The 26,356-nt window shown below is 37.1% G+C and overlaps 1 protein-coding gene across 3 annotated transcripts in view; it reads right to left on the reverse strand.

Annotated features, from left to right (window-relative positions):
- megf11 (multiple EGF-like-domains 11) overlaps positions 1–26,356 on the reverse strand; it is a 135,074-nt gene that overhangs the window by 79,626 nt on the left and 29,092 nt on the right. For 2 of the 3 annotated variants that reach the window (XM_017466556.3, XM_047154947.2), the window contains exons 2-5: positions 17,767–17,874; positions 11,892–12,017; positions 7,385–7,486; positions 6,752–6,852 (exon numbers count right to left, since the gene is read on the reverse strand). In XM_017466556.3, the coding sequence (XP_017322045.1) occupies positions 6,752–6,852; positions 7,385–7,486; positions 11,892–12,007 (319 nt within the window). In that variant the 5' untranslated portion in view covers positions 12,008–12,017; positions 17,767–17,874. The remainder of the gene's footprint in view (positions 1–6,751; positions 6,853–7,384; positions 7,487–11,891; positions 12,018–17,766; positions 17,875–26,356) is intronic. The other variant, XM_053677973.1, reaches the window with a different exon arrangement.

The following is a 26,356-nucleotide window of genomic DNA, read 5'->3' on the forward strand; positions in this document are numbered from 1 at the left end:
CAACATGTTCAACATAACACCCTTAGTAACAAATCACATTTCTTCTTCTTCTTCTTCTTCATCATCTTAATCTTCAGCATTTCTACACACGTCAAGTTGCTAATTCTGATTCCTTTGATAACATCTTGATATTCCTTCATTCATTCATCTTCAGTAAGAGGGAGTCTATCCCCGGAACACTGGGAAGGAGGAAGGAATATACCCTGAATGGTTGTCAGTCTACTGTAGGGCACCCACATTCACACACCTAAGTGCAATTTACAATAACTCCTCCACCTACATTTGGGAGCTGGGAAGACAAAGCAGGACCCAGAAGAAACCCATACAAACAAATGCAAAACACTGCACAGAGAGTCACCCATGCTCTGTATCAGAGCAGGAACCCTGGAGCTATAAGGCAGCAGGTGTACTTGCTGTACCACAGTGCCACCACATCTTGGTATTATTATCACTAATAACTTCACTAATAACGTCATAATTCGCTGATCAATACGAGCAGTTCTATAATGTCACGGTTTGGATGGTTGAGCCAGAAGCAGATGCAGATGTAGATAAAGACATTTATTAAACCAAACGTACTATGAAACAAAGACACTATGAAAACTTGACTAAACACACTGTGGCAAGAAACAAACATCGAGACATGCACAACGGGAGTCTAAGACAACGAAAGACAACCTAATGGTGCAGACAAGGACTATTTATACCCATGAGTGCTCATTAACCAAAACATGAATCAGGTGCAGGTGGTCATGTGACAACTAGTGCAGTGCAGTGGGTGATGGGAAGTGGAGTCCAGAGTTTCTTGATACGTGACATATAAACTGTAGGGAAAACTCAAACTCTGCCAGGATGGCACCAAAACTGCTCTACTCAAATATTAGACTATTTGATAAAAAATAAAAATAAACCTAATGATTCCCAGTCCCAGGTCCCTCACTTCAGTCTTGGGTTCCCAAGCTTTCTTACTTTTGACATCCTAAGGAGCTTGTTTTTACACCGTCACCATTGGCTTTCTCACTGGGGATAAAGGCACACCTTTAAGTTGCCTTGATCTGTACTGTTAAACATCTAAAATTCTATTCTAATGTCAAAAGACAGAAATAATATTTATGTGCTCAGTGTAGTAACTGCTAGGATGTTATTTTGGCTGTTACTGTGTGCTAATGAAAACATTATTGATCACTATCAATGTTGAACAATGTTAAAGCAGTTTCCTTGCTTAGCTGCAGCTAATCCCATAGCTGATACTTGGGCTGAGCTTTTAGACTAAAGGCAGAACAAAGACCTGTTTCTATCAATAAGCACAAAAAGATAATCTTTTTCCTCAGTGGAAAAAGTTGAAATTGACACAGATCATCTCTTTCTCAGTCACAGAGCTACAGTCTCGATAAGGCTTGGGTTGGGTAAAATATATGGAGTATAGAGAATACATTTGGTGCACAAGCTGTTTTCTCTATATACTCCATATAAATAATAGAGAGCTTCCAAATCAAACAACAAAGGGTGACATGTCATCTGCTCTCAGCATAATGACAGTGGCACAACAACTGTTGGGTTTCTATGTCTATTTCATCAAAATGAATAAAATTCTCTTTGATAGAACACAGGAAATAAAAATCAATTGAAGAATTAATGCGACCGTAGATAACTGCATTGTAACGTTGTAATCAGCATACAGGCTGTCAAGTGCTTATTTTTCTTTCTAGATTTTATTGAGCTGAAGCTCAGTTTAATGGCTGCTGCAGCTTACACGGGGTTAGTAAAAGCAGTTCAGCGTGGTTCCATGATTTTTCTCATTGTTCTAGATATTCACCTGGAGAAACAGGCAATAATTAACTTTGGATGATTCAAATGAGCTCAAAGAGACTGTGTGGAATATACTGTATTCCCTTTTTGCACTGATAACGAACCACCAGCTACAGTTTGGAGGTGGAAAAAATTCTAAACCCTTATTTGTTTAAATACAAATTATTCTTACTATTCTTTAAAGTAATTTTATTATGTTCAAGTAAGAAGGCAACTACATGAAAAATCTGTAAAGAGTTCCCCTTGATGGGAAACTGACATAGTAGTTTAACTGAGGTCAGAGAGTCTTTGTATTAAGAGACACAATACCAGGTTCTTGTTGGATTAGCTCATGTTGATCCTTGCTTATGATCACCCATACCTGATCATCATTCAAAAATTCATTTGGCTAGATGTACTTTGAAAAAAATAGAGAACTGGGTTAGGGTTTTTGCGTGTTCTGCTCTTGAAGTCTTCTTCGGATGGTGGATTGTGGTACTTTCACCCCTGCCCTGTGGAGGTTGTTGTCACTGAATGTTGTTTTTGGGTTTTTCTTTACAACTCTCACAAAGTTTCAGTCATCAACTGCTGTTGTTTTCCTTGGCCAACCTGTTCCATGTCTGGTTGTTAGTAAACCACTGGTTTCTTTCTTTAACAGGACATTCCTTATTGTTGAATTGGTTATGCCCAATGCTTGTGCAATGGCTCTGAGAGATTTTACCTTTTCTCCCATAGACAGCACTCTGGTCTTCACATTGGTTTATCCTTTTTGACAACAAATGCAGTGTTCACAGGTGAAACCCAGAGGCCTGTTTCACGAAGCAATCTGAACAAACTCAGAGTTGCAGAGTAAGTTTTCAGATGACAAAACCAAACAAATCTAAGCCACGTTAATTAAGGTTAACAGGTTTCATGACGCTGGTTATCAACTTTCTCAGGTCAACTTAGGTTTTAACCATGAATAAAGGTTTACTCAACATGTGTGTACACATAAAATCCAGACATTTGCAGCAAACAGCGAATAGTTTACAACATCGAAAAAAGTAGGTGTGCATACTTTTGATTGAAGAGCAAGAAATTATTATGTGGAAATATGAGGAATTTAAATCTACACTAACTACAAAAAGAAACACCATTTCAGCTGCCAAAGCTTGGGAAAACCGCTGATTGTGTAAATGCCTAAGCTTACTTTTATAGGCTCACAATGAGAACAAATGGATTGAAAACAAACTGTAACTTCAACATATTTCAAGTCATGTTATTTATTTTAAAGTTAAATATGAATAAAATAAATATACATTTGTGAAAATATATTAGGACAGGAATAATGCCACCGCATGACATGTATCACTCACAAAGAACTGCAAAGCAACCCATACAGTTGCAGTACAGTAAGAACGTGGCTTTGGGGTGTCAGATTTTTCATGTGCAGCTCAAGAAGCCGGCAGAGATAAACAGTACCATCTGCCCAAAATCGGTATCTTTCGTACAGAAAGGAAAAGTCAGCATAAACATGTGAACACGTGGCTTAACTTGCATGCATCAGATTTATATCACTTTGCTCACAACTGATGGGTCCAATTTGGGTTTGAGTTTTCTTACCAAGAATAAGACGTGCTCAGGAGAAGGTTAGCCATGGAACACAAGTTACCATGGACATAAAACCCACTAAAACTCAATCCACCTTGTTGAGACCAAAACTTGCAATCAAACTTGCCTGCGTAGCAACCTAAACTGGCTTCGTGAAACAGGCCTCAGGGCTTAACCAAGAGTAGACATTAGGAGCTATTAAGTATTTAAACAATCAATCTAACAGGGCACACCTGGGCAACAAGAACCACCTGTCAGTCACGTGTTCCAATATTTTTGATCACTTGAAAAATGGATGGGATCAAAAAAAAAAAAAAAGTGCCACGATCTAACTTGTTTAACACATCTAAATGTAAATATCAGCAAGTGAAAGCTGAAATTTTGATTTATTGTCTCATCCATCTTTTGATCTCAAACCCAACTGTCTTCACTGAATAGCAAAAACAAAAGTTTTGGCCTGCTCATCCCACTACTGTTGAATTGGACCTGTATATATTAATGGTGCAGTGACGCAGTGGGTAGCTTTTCCACGTCAGAGCTCAAGGGTCCTGGGGTCAATCCTGAGCTTGGGTCTGTTCACAGTTTTGCATGTTCTCTCTGTGTTTGTGCGAGTTTCCTTTGGGTTCTCTGTTTTCCTTCCTCTGTCCGAAAACATGGAGGTGGTGGATTGGTTATGCGTGAATGTGTGTATGAATGCTGCCCTTTGATGGACTGGCATTCCATCCATGGTGAATTCTCCCACCCTGCACCCAGTGTTACAGGCATTAGCTCCAGATCCTCAATGACCCTGACTAAGATAAAGCTGTTTTACAAACAACTTAGTACATCAGGCTGTCCTTTTTGCCACAGGTCTTTGCAAGATCTATAATGTTTATACTGCATTACTTTCATGCATTCCTTAGTCTTCTTGTATAGCCTACACTCTATGGGTTATATTCAGTTAAGTCAATATTTATGCTGGGAAAGCTTCATGTGCTCAGAGATGGGTTATACATGTGCTCATAAGTCGATTTTCTGAGTGTGGCATTCAGATTATGCAAATTACCTGCATGTAGTTGTTTCCGAAGTTGCCAGAAATTTCTTGAGTAGAAACATCCAAGATGGGGTTGTTCAAAACCATCTAGACCACAGTCTTTAAACAAAAGAACTTGCCTTTAAACCTCCCAAAAATCAGAAAATGTGATAATGTGTGCTAAAGAAGGAAATAGCATTTCTTTTTCTTTTTGATCCTTTTTTATAATATGTTTGCTGTCAAATGTAATATCTTGAAAAAAGCAAGAGACAATTAAAACATTTTAAAAATTATATACTAATATGATGAGATACGAATGAGAAGATGGCAAGCAGTGGATGAAAAACTTCTAACAGAATGCTAGAGTACTGCAAATATATTGGTGCATGAATAGTTGTAGTAGTAATTATCACACTAATCACTGCAAATTTAGTTTCATTTAGCAATATGGCTTCCACACTCATTATTCAGAAGTTCATAAAGTAGCACTTGATCCAGCACATATATATTTTTTTTATCTATTAGGTGCTGACAGTTAATTGTGAACACAATTTAATGAAACCACGAGATATTAAAATCAGTCACGAAGTCACGAAATTGTAACGTCTGCACAGGATGTAGACTATTTTTCATACTTTTAATTCGCTATTTTGAATTGCCTAATTAATAAAAGTATGTTTCTGTTGATGTTTCACTCTCCTGTAAGGAAAACATGCAAAGCATGGTTTGAAGGATAAGCTGGCCAGGCATTCATCTGCTACTTACAGATCACTTTAAGATCATTTGTAACCTTTTGTTGTAAAATTTTATTTTAAAACATAAAATGTTTTAGGTCAGAATCATGTGTACTGTTTTAGGCAAACTCAAATTCACATGCACTTCTCCTGAAGTCTGCAGACACATCTGAGATCTGAATAATGTATGTGAATTTGATCACCTGTATGTGCACAATTTCTGCTTTAAATCCTCACTATGCATGTATAATTTGTAGTATTATAGGTTTGTCGATGTGTCAATGGTTTGACCTGTTCTGTCTGTATTGAAAATAATCCCTGGAAAAGCCTCAAAAAACACACTCAGCACTTCTGTCCTTCCACTTGAGAATCCAGATGTTACAGATGCTTCAAGATCAGCAGAGTGATGGACTAAGTCAATAAATTTAACTCAAGTTCCTGAAGTTGCAGAAATCTTCGGAAACCTACTTTCAACGTTGACACTTAGAGGTTTCGATGCTACATTCAGCCTAGATCCAAGAATTCTATTTAAAGATATTGCAATGTACATCATTCCAGGAAAAATCCATGTTACTTCACACACTAGGAAGCAGACAGAGCATTACACCACAGCGGACAATAGGCATTCCCAGTGCCTGCGTGCTTTTCATCAAGACATACAATATGCAGAGAACGTACGACACTGCAATCATCACAGGTTAGTCCAACAAGGGAAGGAAACGAACAGCAATCCTGGGCGCATACTAAACAGATATCCATCATGGTTAATAATGTTGAGTAGCCGTGGATGGATCAAATCCTATTATTTATTATGCTACGTGTGTTGATTCTTATCCCCTCCCTGGAGCTCAGTGAGATTGTCATTTACTCCATCACCTTGACACAGTGCTAGGTGAGGTCCTTTCACTAGGAGATTTGTCAAACAACTGCTGAACCGTATCCTCTGAGGTCTTGGCTGACTGATAGGATCCACTCACTCATGATTAAAGTGAATTAGGTGAAAAACAACTCTGGAATGTATGCGAAAGGAGCACCAAGAGCCAACCAAACACATTCACAAATCCAGAAAACTACATGGTTGTGAGGGAAATGCAAATGTCGAAGATCTTCTGAGCATGAAATTCTCAATCAAATTTCACTTCTTAAATATAACCCCTTATAAAATATGTATGATAAATACACAGAACATTCTATTTATGCTTTTACATAGTAGATGAAACCTGGGAATTAAAGTTTAAACATTGTTTATTACTCTCTTACAATGGGAATGAGAGCAGTGTTAGGACATCTTATTCTCAAACTGATAATTTCTGTAAAAAACAAACAAACTGATAAGTACTAGTGCTGCTCTGAAGACTGCAGAACATGAGCAGGGACAATAATGCAAGGAACAAATTATGGACGGAGGAGCAGAATTGGACAAATGCATCTGAGTAATGGCTAAGAGCCTGATGCATGCCTCCAGAGGGACGAGATGGGAAAGTTAAAGGCTTTAGAGGGCATCGCTCAAGAAGGCAGAAGAGATGAATACTTTTATCGTTGCCATAACTGCGCACGAGAATGGGGGAAAGTGGGTGGTGTTGATTTAATGGGAAATTAGTTTGTAAAAATGCAAAGAGGCACTCACGGACACACAAGTCACCACTCTCAAAGTAGCCCGGGCAGCACTGGGAGCGGCGACGGTACATGGTCCGTACCCCTCTCCGGTATGCTGTTTTGTAGCTGATCCTGAAGTTAATATACATACACACAAGTAAAAGGGGGAAAAAGCATTTATAGAAAGGCAAGTAAATTCCTGTAGAGCACATACAGATAAAGAGATAAAGCCAACTAGCAGCTAGTTACTACTACACTCCCTCTCTTTGTTTAGTTAAAGCTGGCCTTTGATCACTAGACAGATTAATTAAACATAATTAGTTAATATAATTAAGGAATTTGAAACAATCATTAAAAAGCAGCAGGTGAAGGACACCTCCCTTTCAGGTTGAATATTGCAAGGCAGTGACTCACTGACTTCAACGTTTTTATCTGGGAACGTCAATGATAAAGATTTTAATGTGGCTATTAAATCTGATGCAGCACATCAGGACAGTCAAAAGGCTATTTCCATTTTGGCTATGACCGCTGCAATCACTGTCAGTTACATTAGAATAGTGCTATTATACAGAGGCATACTCAGCAACCCTTTCTTGGTAGCTTGTCACGACTGAGAGTGGGGTCAGGGGGTCAGTATCAGGGTCGGACTGACAGAGAAGCTTACCTGTGTCTGGTGCACTTGAACCAGTTGAGTATGTCCGTGCATCTGGTGTAGTAGATCTGGTCAAAAGGATGTGCGTATGACTCCTGAACTGTCACTGCATAGCTGATAGAAGAGAACGGCAGAAAAAGTAGAGTCAAACACCTATTGATTGATTTCACTCATTTTGCCTTCACAGGTTTTCTGTCAGGCTGAATTAAAAGGGCCCTGGCGACAAACCAACAAATGATTTGAGATGGCAGAACCTGCTAAGAGACATGTGATTAATCCATGGATCATTTGTAGTATAAACATTTATTTGTTGTGTTGTAAACTGCGCTTTGATTAGATCAGTATTATACTTGAATACAAACACTTTGTTTTCCATAATTGCTCAATTTGTTTCCTGTTCTTCCCAAAAAATCAAGATGAAATGAAAACTAATGTTACATCTCCTTTCCAAACATAACTTCAGAACTACAAAGAATGCATAATTAAGTCATTCATCATCAGTAACTGCTTTATCCTAATCAGGACGGCAATGGATTCGGAACACTAGATGTGACTTGGGAATCCACCTTGGATAGAAAGCCATGAGAAACTCCATACTGACAGTAACACAAGCTCACGCTTGAACCTGGGACCCTAGGGATGTGAGGCGGCAACGCTACCCATTGTGTCACTGTGCTGTCCATGACAAATGCTTTTTAATAAAAAAAATAAAATAAAATGTTTCACTGTCTATTTTTCCTTAAATTGCAGCCAACAATATGACACCAAAACCCTCCCAAAAAACCCCTCTCTTCAGCGAGGCACTATGTAATCTTATATATGCCAGCATTCTTCCCCAACGATACTGTGAAAAAAATAACTGCTTATTTTTCATAACTGACATTCCCTTGCACAACTCATAATTATTCCAGGAATATTCTTGCAAAGATTGATTAAGGCAGAGTACATTGATCAATTTGAAGCCCGTTTCATTTTTAGAAATGTATCCTTACACACACATACACACACATACCAACAAACTTAAGATCAATACTGTCCTGAGCATTTACTGATTGTAACTGATATCCAGCAAGTTTTGCCAAATCAACACTCCTCAAATACTGTCCTTCACGTCCTGTCAACTGTCTCAAAATGTCAATACAATCAGGAACCGAAGGAAATCTAAAACTCTTATTAGCTGTGTGATGCTTGCCAACTCTGAATATGCAAGCAGTGTTAGGCATTCAACATTTCTATTCTGAAACTAAATGACAAAAAGTTCAATAGCAACACAATACAACAGGACAATATTTTGTTAGGGCGCATCTGACACCTATGTTAAACCCTTGAATATGCAGTTTTAGATGCCCTTCAATTTCTAGACATAATGTAATTGCCAACCAATGGAAGGTAGATGTAAATAAGAGAGACAGATCTTAGTCCTCAAAGAAGGAGCAGAGACTTAAAATACAAGCTGCTGTAAACAAGTTCATTGTTTGAACAAGATAACTTAGCATTCAGAAAAATAAAAACCCCAATAAAAATTGTTAACTGCAGTACTAAGAGACTCAGTTCTTCGGTCCAGCGTACATGCTCTGTGGCATTAAAGCTTATAAAAGTGTAACCAAATCTCAGGTGGTCATTTGCCTTGCCTGTCTGCTGAAATTTTGCCTATAGTCAGAATACACTGGAGTTGCTACTGGACACATGACATGACTGTCTGCAGCATGCAACTAACGATTATTTTTGATAATCAATTAATCTGTCGATTATTCCATGGAATGGCCGATTAGTTGGATTAAAAGGCCAATTTTTACTTTTTGTATTTTTCACATTCTGCCCGATGTTGTCCTTCAAACATTAATACATTTTTCAATTTGGACAATGTACCTATGTGGGCTATGCTATACATTGTGCTTAGTATTAAAAAAATATATAACATTATATTATAACTGTTACGCCACAACGAACATGCGGCCGCAATACTCATCTTGCAGCGCCGCCTGCAAACATGGCGGACAAGGACTACACTTTCCGGCCATGCCCACGCTCAAGTGCGCCTGAATATTGAGTGCCAACACCTATGCGGCATCATAAGTTATAAAAGGCCTCGTTAACCTCCGCGCCTCGTGAAGCAAACGCTCAGCTCTCGTGACTTAGTTGTGTTACCAAGCCTTTAGCTATCGTCTGGATTTCCCTGGTTATTCTTCTGTCGTTTCTACACACACTACCCTACCCGTCCGCGCTTGTCTCCAACAGGTATCATGACAATAACATTATATTTTGGAGAAGAGAAAATAAAACCACTAAGCACATTCACTCATCTGAACACAGTAACATGTTACTTTATTCTGTAAATGTATGACACTTCTTACATTTCTATACAATTACATATTATAACCCTATTACAGTTACTGCTCTCATAAAAACACAATTACTTTTGTTTCCAAATATCACTAAATATAGCATCAAACAACATATTTAATCAAAATAAATATTTTAGTCAGAGTTATTGTGCTTCCTTTCTATTACGCGCTGTTTGACACACATGCATAGACACGCACTCATTCAATGAAGTTTAACGGAGACTCACTCGCTGTCCGGGCGAGTCTTTATGTAAAATGGAAATACTGGAGCAAATTTGTAACATTTACAGATAAGGATATAAAGGTTAAAATTTCATTTCTGCAGTGAAGAAAACATATCTGGACATCACAGACCCAACTAATCGATAATGAAATTCGTTGTCGATTATTTTAATTATTGGTTACATAGTCATTGCAGCCCTACTTTCTAGTGATTGTATTCCTGCTAGTAGGACTTTACTACAAATCCACAACCCATCAGTGTATTAATTTTTTTTATTTCAGAGTCTATTTCTTACATAATTTTTTCAACATTTCTGTATATGTAATAAAAAGCTCTAATGAGGTTATGGACTGAATAAAGGATTTTATTTTATTTTATGCCTTCCGAATGGTTATTTCAGATTCTGTCTGTGCTTTCGTAGTCTGAAGAACACTGCTAGCAGTGACAGCAGTAATATTGCAGTAATTCTCATCTCAGCATGCTTGAATATGCCAGGGACCTGCAGATTCTAATATTACTGCCCTTTCCCTATAAATGCACTCTAGAATCAATTACTAATCCCCACATTCTAGGCCTACAATTCTCATTAAAGTGCACCTATTATGCTTTTTCACATATTACCTTTCATGTAGTGTGTTATATAGCTGGTTGTGAATGTAAAAAGTCTGCAAAGTTTAAAAAATGAAAGTGCATGACCAATGTAGTCGTTGACTCCCAAAAGAAGGAACCGATTCTGAACAGCTGAAATGAGTCGTCACTAATTCCAGACTTACTTCCTGTACAAACGTACGTAGGTAACAAAAAACCCCACCTCTGGTGTTCATTGGCTGCTCGTGAACAACGTGTAGTTTGACCCACCCTCAAACACTACAGTTGCTGTTGTCCTGAAAGAATTAAGTTCATAGAAGACGTTGCTTTCTGCGCTGCAAAAAAAGCAAAACCACTTTGCATACACTACCAAAGGATGAGGATGTAAAAGAAAAAAATAAGATGTCCTATTTTAAAAAGATACCACAGCAGTTCAACTCCAACCTTTTTGTGAGAACGTTTGTGTTCCCATCATTTCACTGACAACTGCTTATCCAGTCTAGCTGAAGTCAACGTGGGATTTGCGAAACGATTATTCATTAAAGATGGGGCCATTCCCACTTTATTTGGACCATTTTGCACCTCTGGGTCACAGCCTGAAAGTATGATTAATTATTTGTGCATATATTTTCTACCGAGTTTTCTAAATGAGTAGTTTTGTGTTGAATATGTGTACAACCAGTGCACAGCTGTTAGCCTCTGTGGACCGGCTAACACACATCACTGCCAAACTACATATAATATTAGTACTGAGAAACGTCATGTTCTCGTCGTGCTTGTGCTGGTGGTTCAGATTGCTTTTCCCAATGTATCACCATTGGACACGGGCTCAAATTGATAAGGTAAAACCGACATTATTACTGAGCTGAAATTCAGATATGGTAATAGGAATTTCCTTTCCAACACACACTGTAAGCGGTAGACCAAACACAACAGACTGGGACATCTGACCAATCAGAGCAGAGTAGGTGCTCTGAAAGGAGGAGGTTAGAGTGAACGGATCCTTGAGCAAGTCATTTGTGACCCTGAAAAAAAGTGGTGATACTGCATTGTAAATTATGAGAAAATTAAAGTGTTTCTTGACCTTGGATGCATGTAAACCTATTGTATGAGACCTCAAACAAAATTAGTCATGTTTATATAGCTTAATAGGTGCACTTTAAAGTCAACACTTTTGGGGCAGCTTTAACCATTTCTTGATTGTTTATAACCTAATTAAGTTCATCCAGACACACTATTATACAATAATGCTACAATCTGAATGGTTGGGGTGTTCACTGTACTGGTATTAAATGAAAGTAGTACTATTAAATAAATGAAAGATGATGATGAAGGCAGAAGTGAGAGAGAGAACACTTCTCACCTCTCCCAGTGACTGCAGACGTTTGGGTCATCCGGGTTTAGACAGCACACACTCATAATGAGCACCAATACAGCCAGCACAGGCTGAACTAGAACTGAGGCCTGCCTAGGCCCCATGACCACACTCCTGAGAGAGAGCAAAAAAGTGAAAAACAAAATAGAAAGAAAGAGAAATCATTAGTAGTTTTATTTTTAATTGTTCTAATATAGTCAGTGCTACATTCCTGGAAAGACCATGAAAAGGTTTGTTCTATCTACAGTATGTGTCACCCTCTGGGATTATCCATAGTACATTTGGTAATGTCTGATCTATGAAATATACCAAACTGAAGATCTGAAACAAATCTAAATAACACTAAATAATACATGTACCAACATTTTAGAAACAATACAAATAAACAGACTTTTTACCCCTTTAAATATAGTTCCTTATGTTAAAGAACAATGGTATAAGTTTTGTTTCTGAAAGCTGGGAGGTGGGGGGTATAAAGAGAGCATTCAGTTAAGTTCTCACTATATATTATTAGAGAGCTGACAGTGGAGGAGCCTGGGAATATGATGGATAGAAATGATGGTGACATACATGATACATGCTTGCCTTTACCTCTATACAAAAGGCTTGACTTGACAAACTACATACAGATGTTCTAATGTGCTGTTGTGTCAGTGGCATGCGTGTATGACAGAACTAATGAGATCCCATGGCATATGTGAGAGGTAGATATTAAAGGTAACTTTGACAGTCTGAAGCCAAGGGCTGTGAGTAAATCAATATTAGTTTATTGTAAATACAGCATTATTTTTTTGTGGTGTGAATTTTCAGTATGGTCCATTATCTCCTGATATAAACTCTCGTGGTGCATGTGTGTGAAAGAGAGCCTTTATTTTGCTGCATATTTATGTCTTACTAGATCTGGTTACCTATAATGGTTCATATGTGGGTCAGTACTTGATAACATGGGCCATCACACACAGACAGGTATGTGCACTTAATTCATGAGTGAGATAAAATCAATTGCCTTTACTTCCCAGGAGCACTTGTCCATCTAATGATGGAGGGGTTAGAGTTGTGCTACCTTATGCTCTTTGATGACTCTTTGGTGACGCACACACCCTCAGCTCTGTACTCAAAATTCACTGGGCTTTTTTTTTTTTGCTCTGACTCAGCAGAGAAATGCTGCAACTCTATTATGCTGAAATGCTAAGCATGCACTATGTTTTCCTAGGTGACTCTCATGGCCTTGGTCAGTTGAATGCACACTGCTGGTAATCTTTAGACAATATAAACTTTCTAATATTGTGTAAGCAGAACCAAGATTGTGCTAGCATGAAATGTCAAGTACGCCTGCTGAATACAGTCATAGCTGGCCAAACATTGCATTAGACATGACCAGACATTCACAATCAGTTTTCAGCTCGATAAATGCATTACAGACTACTAGATTTTGTGGTAGGATCAGTTAGTCTTAAGTCAAAATGCCTTTGATGTTTTCAGTACAGCTCTAATCAACCAAACTCCAAGTGGATTTGTGTGAATGTGACATATTGTGCTATTCTCAAGCGTTTAAGTAGAAAATCCTAATAAGGGCCTGGGTATCCAATTACTGAATGATTCCTCTTGAAGAATAAAAAGATCCTAATGGAAACTGATTTTGAAGTATTAAGTCTGGGTAGAAAAACAAGAAGAAGACCTGGGAGACACACCTCAGACAATAGAGAGACAGATCTTGAGCAGACTGTGAAGTGGACATGACAGCCGATCTTTCACAGAAGAGGGAATACAGAGAGGTAGACTACACTGAGTGTGAAAATGTACTTTTACCCACTTTAAAAATGCACAATATGCAAGAGATTTCTTTTTTTGTCAAGAAGGTTTGGTAACACTTTATTTGAAGGGTACCTACATATGAACTTTATAACACATTCATAACCATTACTTTAAGCTTTTATAAAACAATGTAAGAGGCTTTATGAAAGGCTTATGTCAAAACTCGTCAGGTGGTATTACAGGTTTTATGCAATATGTCACATAGGAGTGGAGAGAAAAGGGCTCCAGTGCATAAAACATTCAAATATTACACAAAACTATTATTAAGCAGCATTAGACAATTTATAAAAATATCTTAAGCAATATCTCAGATTACGAGTGGAGACAAATGGCCTCTCATGACTGATAGACAGTTAGATAACATATGAGCTTTGGGATGTGTTGAAATATGTCTATGTGAACTTACCTTTTTTGAACTGTTTACTTAATTTCTGTAGGAATACGATCCCATCCCATTTACAAATCTTTTATGAACATTTATGCCGACGTTATGAATGATTTTAATTCCCTTAAACTAAAGTGACAAAACATTTTCCATTCGTTACACTGTCATGAAGCACTATTCCCATGTTATATGAATTTTAAGTGATATATGCCAACATTATGAATGATTTCCATGCACTAAAATGATACATTTTGAAAATGCATTCTAGGGCTGCAACAACTAATCGATAAAATTGATTGGTTTTTTTTTTTTTTAATAATCGATAATTAAAACAACAAATTTCCTTATGGATTAGTTGGGTCTGTGACATCACTGTGGATAACCCCAGTCAGTGACATTACTTCACAATGGTGAAAAATACATTTCTATGAATAAAACACATCTGAAAAACAGTGGAGGTCACAGAGTGAGCAGCTGCGGGAAAAGTGCATGATCCAGGTCGTACAAAACATGAGAATGTTTTATATTAAGCGCTTCAAACAAACTCATAAGTGTATTAACGTGACTTGTCGTGTCAGATACTGAGACAGATGTGTATGCTGTTTGATGTGTGCCAGACACGTTTTCTTCAGCGCAGAAATGACATTTTTTCCTTTATATCCTTATCTATAAATGTTAGAAATTCACACCAGTATTTCCATTTTACATAAAGACTCATCCTGACAGCAAGTGAGTCTCCGTTAAACTTCACTGAATGAGCGCGAGTCCATGCATGCACGTCAATCAAATTCACAACAGAAAGGAAGCACAATAACTCACTGACTAAAATGTTCATTTTGATCAAATTTGTTGTTTGATTCTATATTTAGCAATATTTAGAAACATAAGTAATTGTGTTTTTATGAGAGCAGTAACTGTAATAGGGTTATAACATGTAATTGTATAGAAATGTAAGAAGTGTCATACTTTCACAGAATAAAGTAACATGTTAAGGTGTTCAGGTGAGTGAATGTGTGGGGTTTTTGTTCAAAATATAGTGTTATGTATAGCATAGTCCACATAGGTACATTTAATACCTTTTTCATAGCCTTCAATTTGCACAATGTTTGAAGGACTATATTGGGCAGAATGTGAAAGAATCTTTTTTCAAAAAAATACAGAAAATAAAAAATTCTTTTAATCCAACTAATAAATTAATCAAAGAAATAATCGACAGATTAATTGATTAGCAAAATAATCGTTAGTTGCAGCCCTAATGCATTCTTTTTGTTATTTTGAATTTTACATCAGTTTTTAGTTTTGTATGCTTTGGTCATAGACAATTGCTGCGTTTACATGGACAACAATAATCCACTCTTAATCCGATTAAGACCATACTCTAATTAAGGTCATAATCGAAGTAAGCAATAATCTAATTAAGACAGGTGGAGTACTCCTGTTTTAGTCGCATTATGGACGTGTAGTAGTGACATGTAAACACCTTAATCACATTATGAACGTCGTGTGAGTTTTCACCGCATTTTGCGACAGGACACGATCACACACGGCAGTTTTACGTTTTACGGCGAACAAGAGAGTTCGGCTGTGTCCCAAATCGCATACTTGCCTACTACAGGCCTGTAGTGGGGGAAAAATACATGTATCTCAGCTACTATATAGACGGTAACTACGCGATTTGGGACACACCCACTGCTTCAAGCAGTTGTCTATTAGCACGTATAGCATGACAAATAATTAACTGCACTTAAAGCGTTCGTAAAAAAACTAAATAAAAACACCCAAAACTGTATACGGTACCATAACAAACACGAACTGTATGTTGATACGTGAAATTCTGGAGGGACGTTGGATGGTGTGGTGCGGTGACGTAATGACGCGGGCTGTGAATCTAATTATGTTCTAAAACATGTAAAACGGGAACATGAAAGGAGTATTCTAAAAGCGACTCATGTAAACACCTTAATCACATTATTATCTTACTCAGAGTAAGGTCAATAATTAGAGTATTGCTGTCCATGTAAACGTAGTCAATGAAAAACAATTTAGTAAAAGGTCTTTAAAGAGGTCTTTATATATATATATATATATATATATATATATATATATATATATATATATATATAACATATATATAAACAAACATAGAACACAAAGACAAAAAAAATTTGTAATAAATAAAATAAAATCACATAATTATACCAGTCAAGGGTCAATCTCCCTCTAAAATGTGTAGGCATCTGGCTGAAGCAACAACCCTCCTCCACTTTATTCATCGTATGGTAGGTCTAAACAGTTTACCAGTGAAAATCTCACTTTTCCTCCAGACTGTAATTAAACCATATGCAAGAAGCTTGTGTTGTGCTGTACTTAGTGTATGTAAGGAATTCGACACCAATATAATGAAATCAGGATATGGCAAAATTCGAACCCCAAGTACCTCTGAAAGAAATACCAATAACACTGTATTTTGGGACACAGGACAATGCTATGAGACAGATCAGTGTAATACAATTTGCATTTGTCACAGAGAAGAGAAAGATCTGGAAAAATCTTGTGCAATTTTGTCTTTGAGTAGTGCAGTGTGTGAATGATTTTAAACTGAAGAAGTGTATGTCTGGTATTAATAGAATGTTCATGAATTTCCTCAAGGCTGCTCTGCCAGATCTCTTTGGGAATATGCATCCCTAGTTTTTAATTACATTCATAGAAGGGGAGCTGATGGATAGTAGCATGTCATAGAATTGTGAAATTAGTCTATTACTACCACTACCAAAGTCAAGATATCTGCCAAGATCAGTAGGTACTGCACACTCAAAAGAACAAATTATTCCGGGGAGTCAAACATTTTCTTGATGAAGAGATTTCTATATTTGACAATTATTATTATTATTATTATTAGTAGTAGTAGTAGTAGTAGTAGTAGTAGTATTGATTAATTAAAGAAAAGGACACACTCATTGTCAATCTAGCTGATGGACTAAAGGCTACAAATGGATTTACACAGACAAAGAAAGTGAAACCACCCCTTTAAAATCCTTATATTCCAACAATGTCCACAAAAATTCTCTTTCCCACTCTCCATAGCAGTAAGAGAAATTCACATACAGGTGTGTATACTTGGTAAAATGACCCCTTAAGGATCCTAGAGAGTTGACCTTATTGTTAGCTACCAGAGCTATTTTAACTAGCCATGTAGATTTTTGCCCCATTATAAATATTACAAGATAATGAAGTGAGAATACTTAGGATTACATGTGGATTACATGTGAAGTGAAATTACATCATGAATGTAATGTTGAAGGTTTATTGGTATAGGTGTTTTGGATATGCTGCTATGGTTGTTAATCATGATAACTGTGGCTAAACATGGCAGTTAATGCTAATTAAATGACCTCCATTTGATTTTCCTCAGGTGAATTATAAGGACCTTGTGAAATCCAGTGACACTGCTGAAAGCATTATTGAGATTCCTTTTGGAGATGTTTTACTTTAGATATGGTTTAGGTTTATAACTTTCTGCATGAATAATTAATTAGTTATGGCATTTATGTATGTCTTATTTAATTGTCTACTCATATCGACCACATACAGCATTTGTTCTCCAGGTTTCCTATCAATATAGAGCTGTCAATCACATTCTATACTGTTGGGAAAGCTACTTACCTGGTACCTGTGGTTATATATATATACACGTTTTTGCCTGGGGCTGGGGACGGCCTCTCACAGTATGTCCACTACTTCAGAGCAGATTACACTACTAAGGGAATGCACCTGGGAATGGAAAGAAAGAGAGAGAGTAAAAAAAGTTGCAGAAGGGTACAGAGAGCGACAGAGAGAGATAAACAGTGAGTAAACAACATTTGATTGAGAAAGATGGGGCTCAGAATGCCCAAAGGGAATAATCGCGAGAACAAATAAGTGTAAGAGGTACACTGAAGTAAAGACTCTGTGAGAGAAGCAGTGGGACTGAAAGTAACAGCTGCTAAATTCCTCATATAAAATCTACACGGTGTCTCTGCATGAAGATGATGTGCTGGGCTCACTCTTATCCTGAAGACACACTGGGGTGATAGACTACATTATCATAAGAGCCTGTAGTGATATCACTGCTCATCTTCATAGCCGGCACCTCAACAGGCTCCTCAACAATACGGCATGAGAACAATTTATTGATGTGTATTAATGACACAATTTCAAGGGCTGCTGTGGATGTCATCTAAGCAAAGGACAAGTGTTCCTCAGGTTTAATACATGGCTTGATCTGTGGGAGTCTCTCTCTCTCTCTCTTGCGCTCACTCTCTCTCTCTCTCTCTCTCTCTCTCTCTCTCTCGCTCTCTCTCTCTCTCTCTCTCTCTGTGATAAATATGTAACTGCAAACAAAAGGACACTGGCCTCCTTTCCTCTCACATGAATACATAATTCCGCAGTATGCTCCATCACATGCAGAGGAGCCCTATCAAAGTTGTAGCAATTCAGCTGGCAATGATGATGGATTTATAGACAGCTCAAACCAGTATTGAGACTTCCGCTTTGGGGGACTTTGACTACATTTATCTACAGTTATTACACACTATTGAATTATGAGATACCAGCATCAGCAAGAATGGTGTTTACTTCATTTATTGCTCTAAAAAAAAAACAAGTTAAGAAATCTTACAATTGTGTGAATTAGTGTAAGAAGTCCAGCTTTCTTTGTTTTGTACAGTATGTATATTTACCTAAAATGAATGCATGTTCTGACTGGTGTTCTATGATTTGTGAACTTTGTGTAGTTATAGTAAAGTTGCAGTAATAACCATGAAGGTTCACCTGTTTGTTTTCTTTTCTGTTGCAATGAAAGATCAGTTTAATTGCATCCAGTTTCTAAATGTTAAAGTACAGATCACTCCAATAGCTATTAAGAGAAGATAAAAGTTATTGTGCCCCATGGTTTGCTATAAAACTAATAAAAAAAACTGCAGATATGGATCTAACCCTAGAGATGAGGACTAGGATTCACTAAGCTGTATTTGCTGACTACTGGCTATAAATTTTATAGGTCACTTATTTGTATACAGAAAATCTTCATATTATGGCTTATGAACAGTGTGAGAAAGATTCTGAAAGCGTATTTAAGAGTAAAAGACCCTAATAACAGTATATACAAGAATAAAGGTCGTCAACAAAATATATTGGCTTAGTGCTTAGGGGCCCTGAATCAACAAACACTGTAACCCCTGGTGTATTCAGCTGAGAACTCATGATATTGATTGAATTGTAGCGGTAAAATAATATTGCCGATAGAATGTTCTATGCTGGATTCAGTTTTAATGAATGACAGCTGTAATATTTTAATAAAAACACAATTAGGAATATTCTAATGCACACATTACTTATTGAATCAATTCCAAGATCATTCTTTCATTCATCTTCAGCAACAACATCATCCTGATCAGGGTCATTAAGGATCTGGAGCCTAGCCCATGAACAACAGACACAAGGCAGGAATACAACCTGGATGGCATGCCATTTCATTGCAGGTCACTATGCACACACAATCACACCTAGGGGAAATTTAGCATAGCCAATCCACCACCTGCCATGTTTTTGAGAGGTAGGTGAAAGCCCAGAAAAAGCCTGTGTGGACACATGGAGTAAAACAGGACCCTGGAGCTGTGAGGCAGCACCACTAATCACTGCGCCATTCCAGGATTAATACAAAACTGACAAATAAATGAGAAGAAGTGGATTCAAAGGTTTTGTATATTTAAAAAGAACTTGAAAAATATTTTTTACATTCATAAATAACGTTTTTAGATAAAAAGAACTTTGAAGAAATGCCAAACTGTATTACCATCCCCTTTTCCATATACACTGACATATGCACTTTAGTGGATATCAATGAGCAATGGTAGAAAAACAAGGATTTCAGCTTCTACAGTGAAACAGAGTCATCCTTCAGTCTGTAAACACGGAATAATAACCCAGCCTTCAGATCAATATCCAGCCGATTGTGCTGAAGACTTGGCTGTGCTTTCGTCTTCAGTCTTCCTGGCACCCGCATTTTCCTTTGACTTAACTTCACTTATCATAGTGTAGCAAAATACAAAAAGGTCCAACTCGATCAAAATGGGGGAAAAACATAAATTAAAGATATTTGGCTACATTTACTGTGCTGCACGGGGGACATACCGGCTGCATACTACATTAGAGACATTTGCAACAATGTCCTGCACCTTTGATGCAGGCCATAGTAAAGAGACTTTTTTTGTGTAAACACTGTGAAACATTCAGCAGACCAATGGGACTGGACTGTGTAAAATTGTCCTTGCCCATCTAAGGAATTAGTGGAAAAGATCCTTTGGAAAACACTTAAAAGACTTAAGACCAAAACTTTGTCCTCTGGTCTGCCTAGAAGACATTAAGTGTTATTCAAAACACGTGTCTTCGATGTGTGACTTATTAGAGCTCATTGCAATTAGCAAGACAATTCTTTTTGAGCCCACAGCATCTGCGGTCCTCTCTGAGTGATCTTCTGTGTCTTGTGGCAGCCTTCAAAACAAAACTTCCCCCTCGCTAACCCCCCCAAGCAGCTATATATAAAATTCTAATTATTCTCGGACAGAATTATTTCAAATTATTCTTAGACATTTATGCCTCTATATACTCCTAGCCAGAATCTTCTGCAAATTAATGGGATGATTTGAAATGAAAAGGATTGCTGACTTTGGAATGAATTAACTATTAAAATGGCTGTGTTAAATCTTTAGGGAGTAGAAGTCATCCATTAACTGACCAGCTCATGGCTCAGTAAGACCATAAAAAAAATGTGAATACTTATTTCATCCACTAGCTGGGGTCATATTGTTATTCTTAAAGAAAATATGATTTGTAATATGATCGGACAAAAGTCCAAAAATACAGACATCCAAGTCGGTTCTTTCAGACACCCTTTTAACCACATAAACAACGGTCCCTATAAACAATGGTGTAACAAAATTAAATCTCGTTTAGAATTAAACTGAAATAGAAACCATTAGGGATGTACTGATATGGCATATTGCTTCTTGTTCAATTTGTCTGCATTTCAACAATAAACTCAACAGATTACATACGAAAGTAGGCTATTAATCATTGAAAAACACTTATATTACATGAGATGTAATAAACATCTTTTTTTTTTTTTTTATCTTGAACCAGAAGAAACTATAGGGGTTAAAAAACAATCAAACAAACAAACAAAAAAAAACAACACTCAAGCATGGTGTTTTTCACGAGCTAATACGCTAGCATAGTAATATACTAGCCAGCACCAGTACCTCTGCATCTGTGCCAAAAACATGTAGACAAATATAAAGACACACTCTCTCTCTCTCTCTCTCTATCTCTCCCCATCTCTCCCTATCTCTCTGCACATCAGTGAAAGCCTGGACAGGGAGCTAATGTTTATTCAGCCATGTCTAATTTTGTTACATTCTAATGCATGGCTTTTGTTTCATTATAAGCTGCTAACAATCTGAATGGATCACACAAAACACTGTCATTAGTGTGCTTCAATTATTGTACTTTTAAAATGTTGAATCATTAAGCAATTGTTCAATTTTAATCAATTGAAAATGGAAACCTGAGGCATTCAGTGTTTATTCGTGCGTTACCAAAAAAGAAAAAATCATATCAAGACACCATAGTAATATCATTTATCATATGTCAAATTAAAATCTTGTGCATCATTACACCATTAAAAACAATGCAAATTGCACATAGTTCAGAATTAGGGGAACCTGGATCCTTCATATAATTCGGATTGCTACACCTAATATTTACCCTGAAAGGTCAAATACAGTGACATATTTGCTTCATATAGTCTGCAACTCTGCAATCACATGTCTCCTATTAACATTTTTCCTCTAGCAACTCAAATAAAAAATAAATTAAAAAACTCAAATATTGATGATTATTTTTCTATGTGGAAAATGTGTTTGTCTCTCCGTGATTATGATCGCAATAATATATATACTGTAAACGCACTCCAACCTTAAAGCTGAGCCACAAACTGACTTTTAATGATCAATGCAGATCTTGTTAGGAACTATTCACTTTTAGGAGACCCATTGTGTGTTAAATTGCACTTCTCTATCCTTTCTTTATGGCTAAGATGCATGTTTGTGCATGTGTCTTTGCGTATGTCACAGGATTTTGTTTTTTCTTAAAAAAGTGTGAGCAGAGCTCTTATCTCCTTTAGTTTATGTACACACACCAGGCACAACACATATGAATCCTTAAGCATTTAACAAAACATCCAGTAGTAGCCACCAGCCATGAAAAGATGCCATTAAAGTGTTTTTGAATAAGCAAAGCTTGAATACCTTAGGGTAAAACAAACATAATCAGCACTTTGATCAGCAGCACTTGGTTTTGGAAGGTCCGTGTGGGGCTACTTACGCATGTGCTGGTAATAAGTGGTGGGAACACCTGACAAATGCTCTAGGTCATTTAACAGGAGTTTAATTCTGGGCACATGGTTTATTCATGTGGCAAGCACTGTTCATGGCAACCCTAATAAATCAAGTGAATGCACCCTCCCCAGTGCTGCCGCTAGACTCAGGCCCAGGAAGGACCTACTAAAGTCAACTGTATCTTTCACTGCAATAACCTGCCTTATCCATAGCCAGCATCTCTGGAAAGATGTATACCTGATCCTTGTCTTGACTGTTAATAACAAGTAGCATTAAGTATAGATTGGTGTCCACACAAATTAATTACTGTGCTATATAATAATTAAGCTGCAGTATGAGATTTTTTTTTGGTTAAAATTAACAAAAATCAATTATTGAGCAAGCACGTAAAAAAAATTTCTCCTTACCTTACCCCGATTCACAATAATAAATTTTAAATAATGATTTATAATTTAAGCTGTCGAGTTCGACTTCACGGGAAATGTCAGTTTGACATCATTTGCATGGCCCTTGGCGTCACCATGCCTTTGCGTGGTTACATGACGTACATAAACAGAAAGAAGACGACCCGGTTACTATATCGCGTGTGTAGGGGCTGAGGATGGTGAAGTGTTTGTAGCTCTTCTTACAAGAGTTGCTTAGAATTTAAACTTGCCATTGTTGACTTCTGGGGAATCAGCTGTTGTGAAACCCAAGAACCCTCAAACTACAGAGAGCCTGCGTTCAAAAAGGGAAAGTGGCAGAGCCTGTGCTAAAACGAGAATAAATATCAACATGGCTTTTGAGACGTGGTGACAACTCCAAGATCTGAAGGTATTGAAAACTGACACAGAGATAGCTTTTTTTCCCTGCAGAACAGGTACGGTAAGACATTTCAGTGGCTCAACAGGTACCTAGCTAACATTAGTTGTTCGCTTGATTCAGTTAGATATCAAGTGTCCTGTGTTGTTGTTTTTTGTTTTTTAGCTGTTGTTGTAAACTGCACTTATTTTCTCCTAGCTATGAGCTACCTCTACTCCAAGAAAACCGTATCCGCTGCCACCTCTGTTGTCAAGTATTGGCGCTAATATACAACCCATACGAATAACTCAAACCATCAGATTCATTGAAGCAGAGGAGCAGTGCTGAAGCAAAACCCACATTTAAAATAAATAAATAAATAAATAAATAAATAAATAAATCTGTAAGTAACTTGCAGTTTTATGTTTCAAACAAAGAGGCAAAAGTTCAGTACTGCAGCTTTAAGTAATGATTTGGTAATTTTAGGGCATTTTCACACTTGGCCTGAATACTTGAGTCCACACTCAGGACCAATTCGTGCTTGTTTGGCGAAGGGTTCATAATCACAGGTTTGCTTTCACACTGAAACTCCTTGAGTGCACAAATGCACACATCACTTTTGCGCATGCAGGTTTGCAAAATGGTTAATCCTTTTGATGTTTTAAAAAAAAAATTATTTCTCCTAGGTGCCAACATTCAACTAGTGAAGAACCGTTTTTGGTTGCATGACATATCATTGTGCAGGACTACCTTCAAACAAAGAGATGTACTTGTATAAGAGGAGCTTTCACTGGCATGAGATGACATTTTTCACAATGCTCTCAGTGTGCACATTCGCACCACAAAGATGAGTTAATTATTAGACTTGGAGTACTCCATCACAGACTCGAACTTGTCACGCACTCGGGTAAATTTGTACTAGAACTTGACACGGACTCAGACATTTTGGACTCGGAAATTTTTCTCAGTACAGTTCAGTCTGCATCATGTGTAACATGAAAAGATAAAAAAATAAATGGCATAAAATGTAAGATAACAAAAATTAACGAATGTCTCCCTGCCTGACCAGGGGGCTTTCTGTGCACACACACTTGAAACGTGTGCACAGAAAGCCACCTGATCGTGCAAGTACCAAATTGACTACTCTATAGCGGCTTATTAAGATTGAACGGTCAAATAAACACACAGACACACACACACACACACACACACCATGTCAAAATGTAGGTCTGTCCGAGTTTTCATGCAAACAGAGTCTATTATGTCTTAAGTGAATGTAAACAGCTGGAGGGAAATCGGAGGTCTCAATACAGTATATTGGATCTGTGCATTAGGTCTTAAAGTGACAGCTGTCTAATAAACCTGTTGTTGTCGGTGTCATTAATGTTAATCAATCAACAAAAGACAAAGAGAAAATCACTCACTCACTCAATTGACTGAATAACTTCAGTGAATTTAATAAGAATCATTGTATATGTCATACAGTGAAGTCTATTTTATTTTACATTTAATTGCTTTATTCAATTTCCATACTATTTCTTACTCGAAAACTACTCACAGATCTCCCTGAGAAAACGCATCGTTATAGTGAAATAAGACTGTAGTCATATCACCCACCCCAAAACATTAGCATGTGGTGATTCCAGTCTTGAATTTCACATAAACTGTGAAATGTACTTCTTAATGTAGTAAATATCATAAACCCTGATGATAGGGATGGAGAGATTTTTATTTATTTTATTCATTTTAGGAATTAAAATGAAAATAGTTACAGGAACAGAGCTGTGTTCAGAAATGAGTTTGTTGTCATTCATTGACAGATTAAAAGCAGTAATAAAACATGAAGTTGTTGTTATGACATGCTGCTAAATGTAACTCTACTCTGTACTCTCTGTCTCAGCTTATATAATTGTGGGGGAGAGGCATCAAATTATTGAAATGTCAACTTGAACTGGAGGACACAATATAGTGTGATTCAATAACAAAACAGCTTCATTTGTATTGTCATACACATGTAATATAATAAAAGTTCTATATATACACACCTCTATATCCTTTTTTTTCCTTTGAACCCATTTTTTGACAGGAAACTATTTGAGGTGCTGCTGACATGAAATAAAAATATTAAGTGGCAATGGGAAGATGTAATAGTGGTATTTTTTGTTACATTTATGTTGCCATTAGTTTGTGAAGGTTAAAATATTAATTTAACCGCTCAGTGTTGGGTTTACAATTGCAATTTAAAATCTTTTTTCAATTTAATTACTTTCTGGACTCTGTCGGACTCAGCCATTAAGGACGCGGACATGAGTCAGACTCGTCCCCTTTTGGACTATGACTCGATTGGTTAAGGTCTTGACTCAAACTCAACAAAGGTGGACTTGAACCTAACACTACTAATTATAGTGCTCCATTCCAATGAAAGTCTGGTTTTAAAACATCAATAACCATAATAACTCCTTCTATAGCATCACAAAAGTAGAAACAAGACATAATGTTATGTTAACAGGATTGGTTCTCTGGACCACTCCCAGGCTTGAAAACTGTTTTTACACTTCACCAACCGTACCAAACTCTGGGCTCAAATGGCCCCAAGTCTGGAAAAAATGCAAGCGTGAAAAGGACATGTAATGTAAGACACAAGAATCCTAATGAAGTGTGTCATCCACCAGAAAGAAGCAACCATGTATTTTCTAATTAAAAATATTGGCATTTCTTAAGAATGGAGTGAACTTCATAACATTATATAAATAGAATTACTGTAGTAGGAGATATAAGCAATTGTTCATTGGCAATGTTGTGCTTGTTAGTTCTCTATTTAAGTATTGTGCACTTCTCAGTTGTGTCAAATGGAATATGGCATCCTTAATTGGATTTATTTCAAGACAGAGACAAAAGCTTTATAGTTGAACTCAGTGTCAGTTTCAGTAAGAAATATTTAAGATGTAAAGAAATTGAAATAGGCTTAATTAAATATAATAAAACGAGTAAGGGTTCCAAGAGGTCTACAAGGTCATTTTACATTCCCTTGAGAGCCC

Source organism: Ictalurus punctatus, chromosome 4, assembly GCF_001660625.3.
Source record: "Ictalurus punctatus breed USDA103 chromosome 4, Coco_2.0, whole genome shotgun sequence".
Classification (NCBI taxonomy): Eukaryota; Metazoa; Chordata; class Actinopteri; order Siluriformes; family Ictaluridae; genus Ictalurus; species Ictalurus punctatus.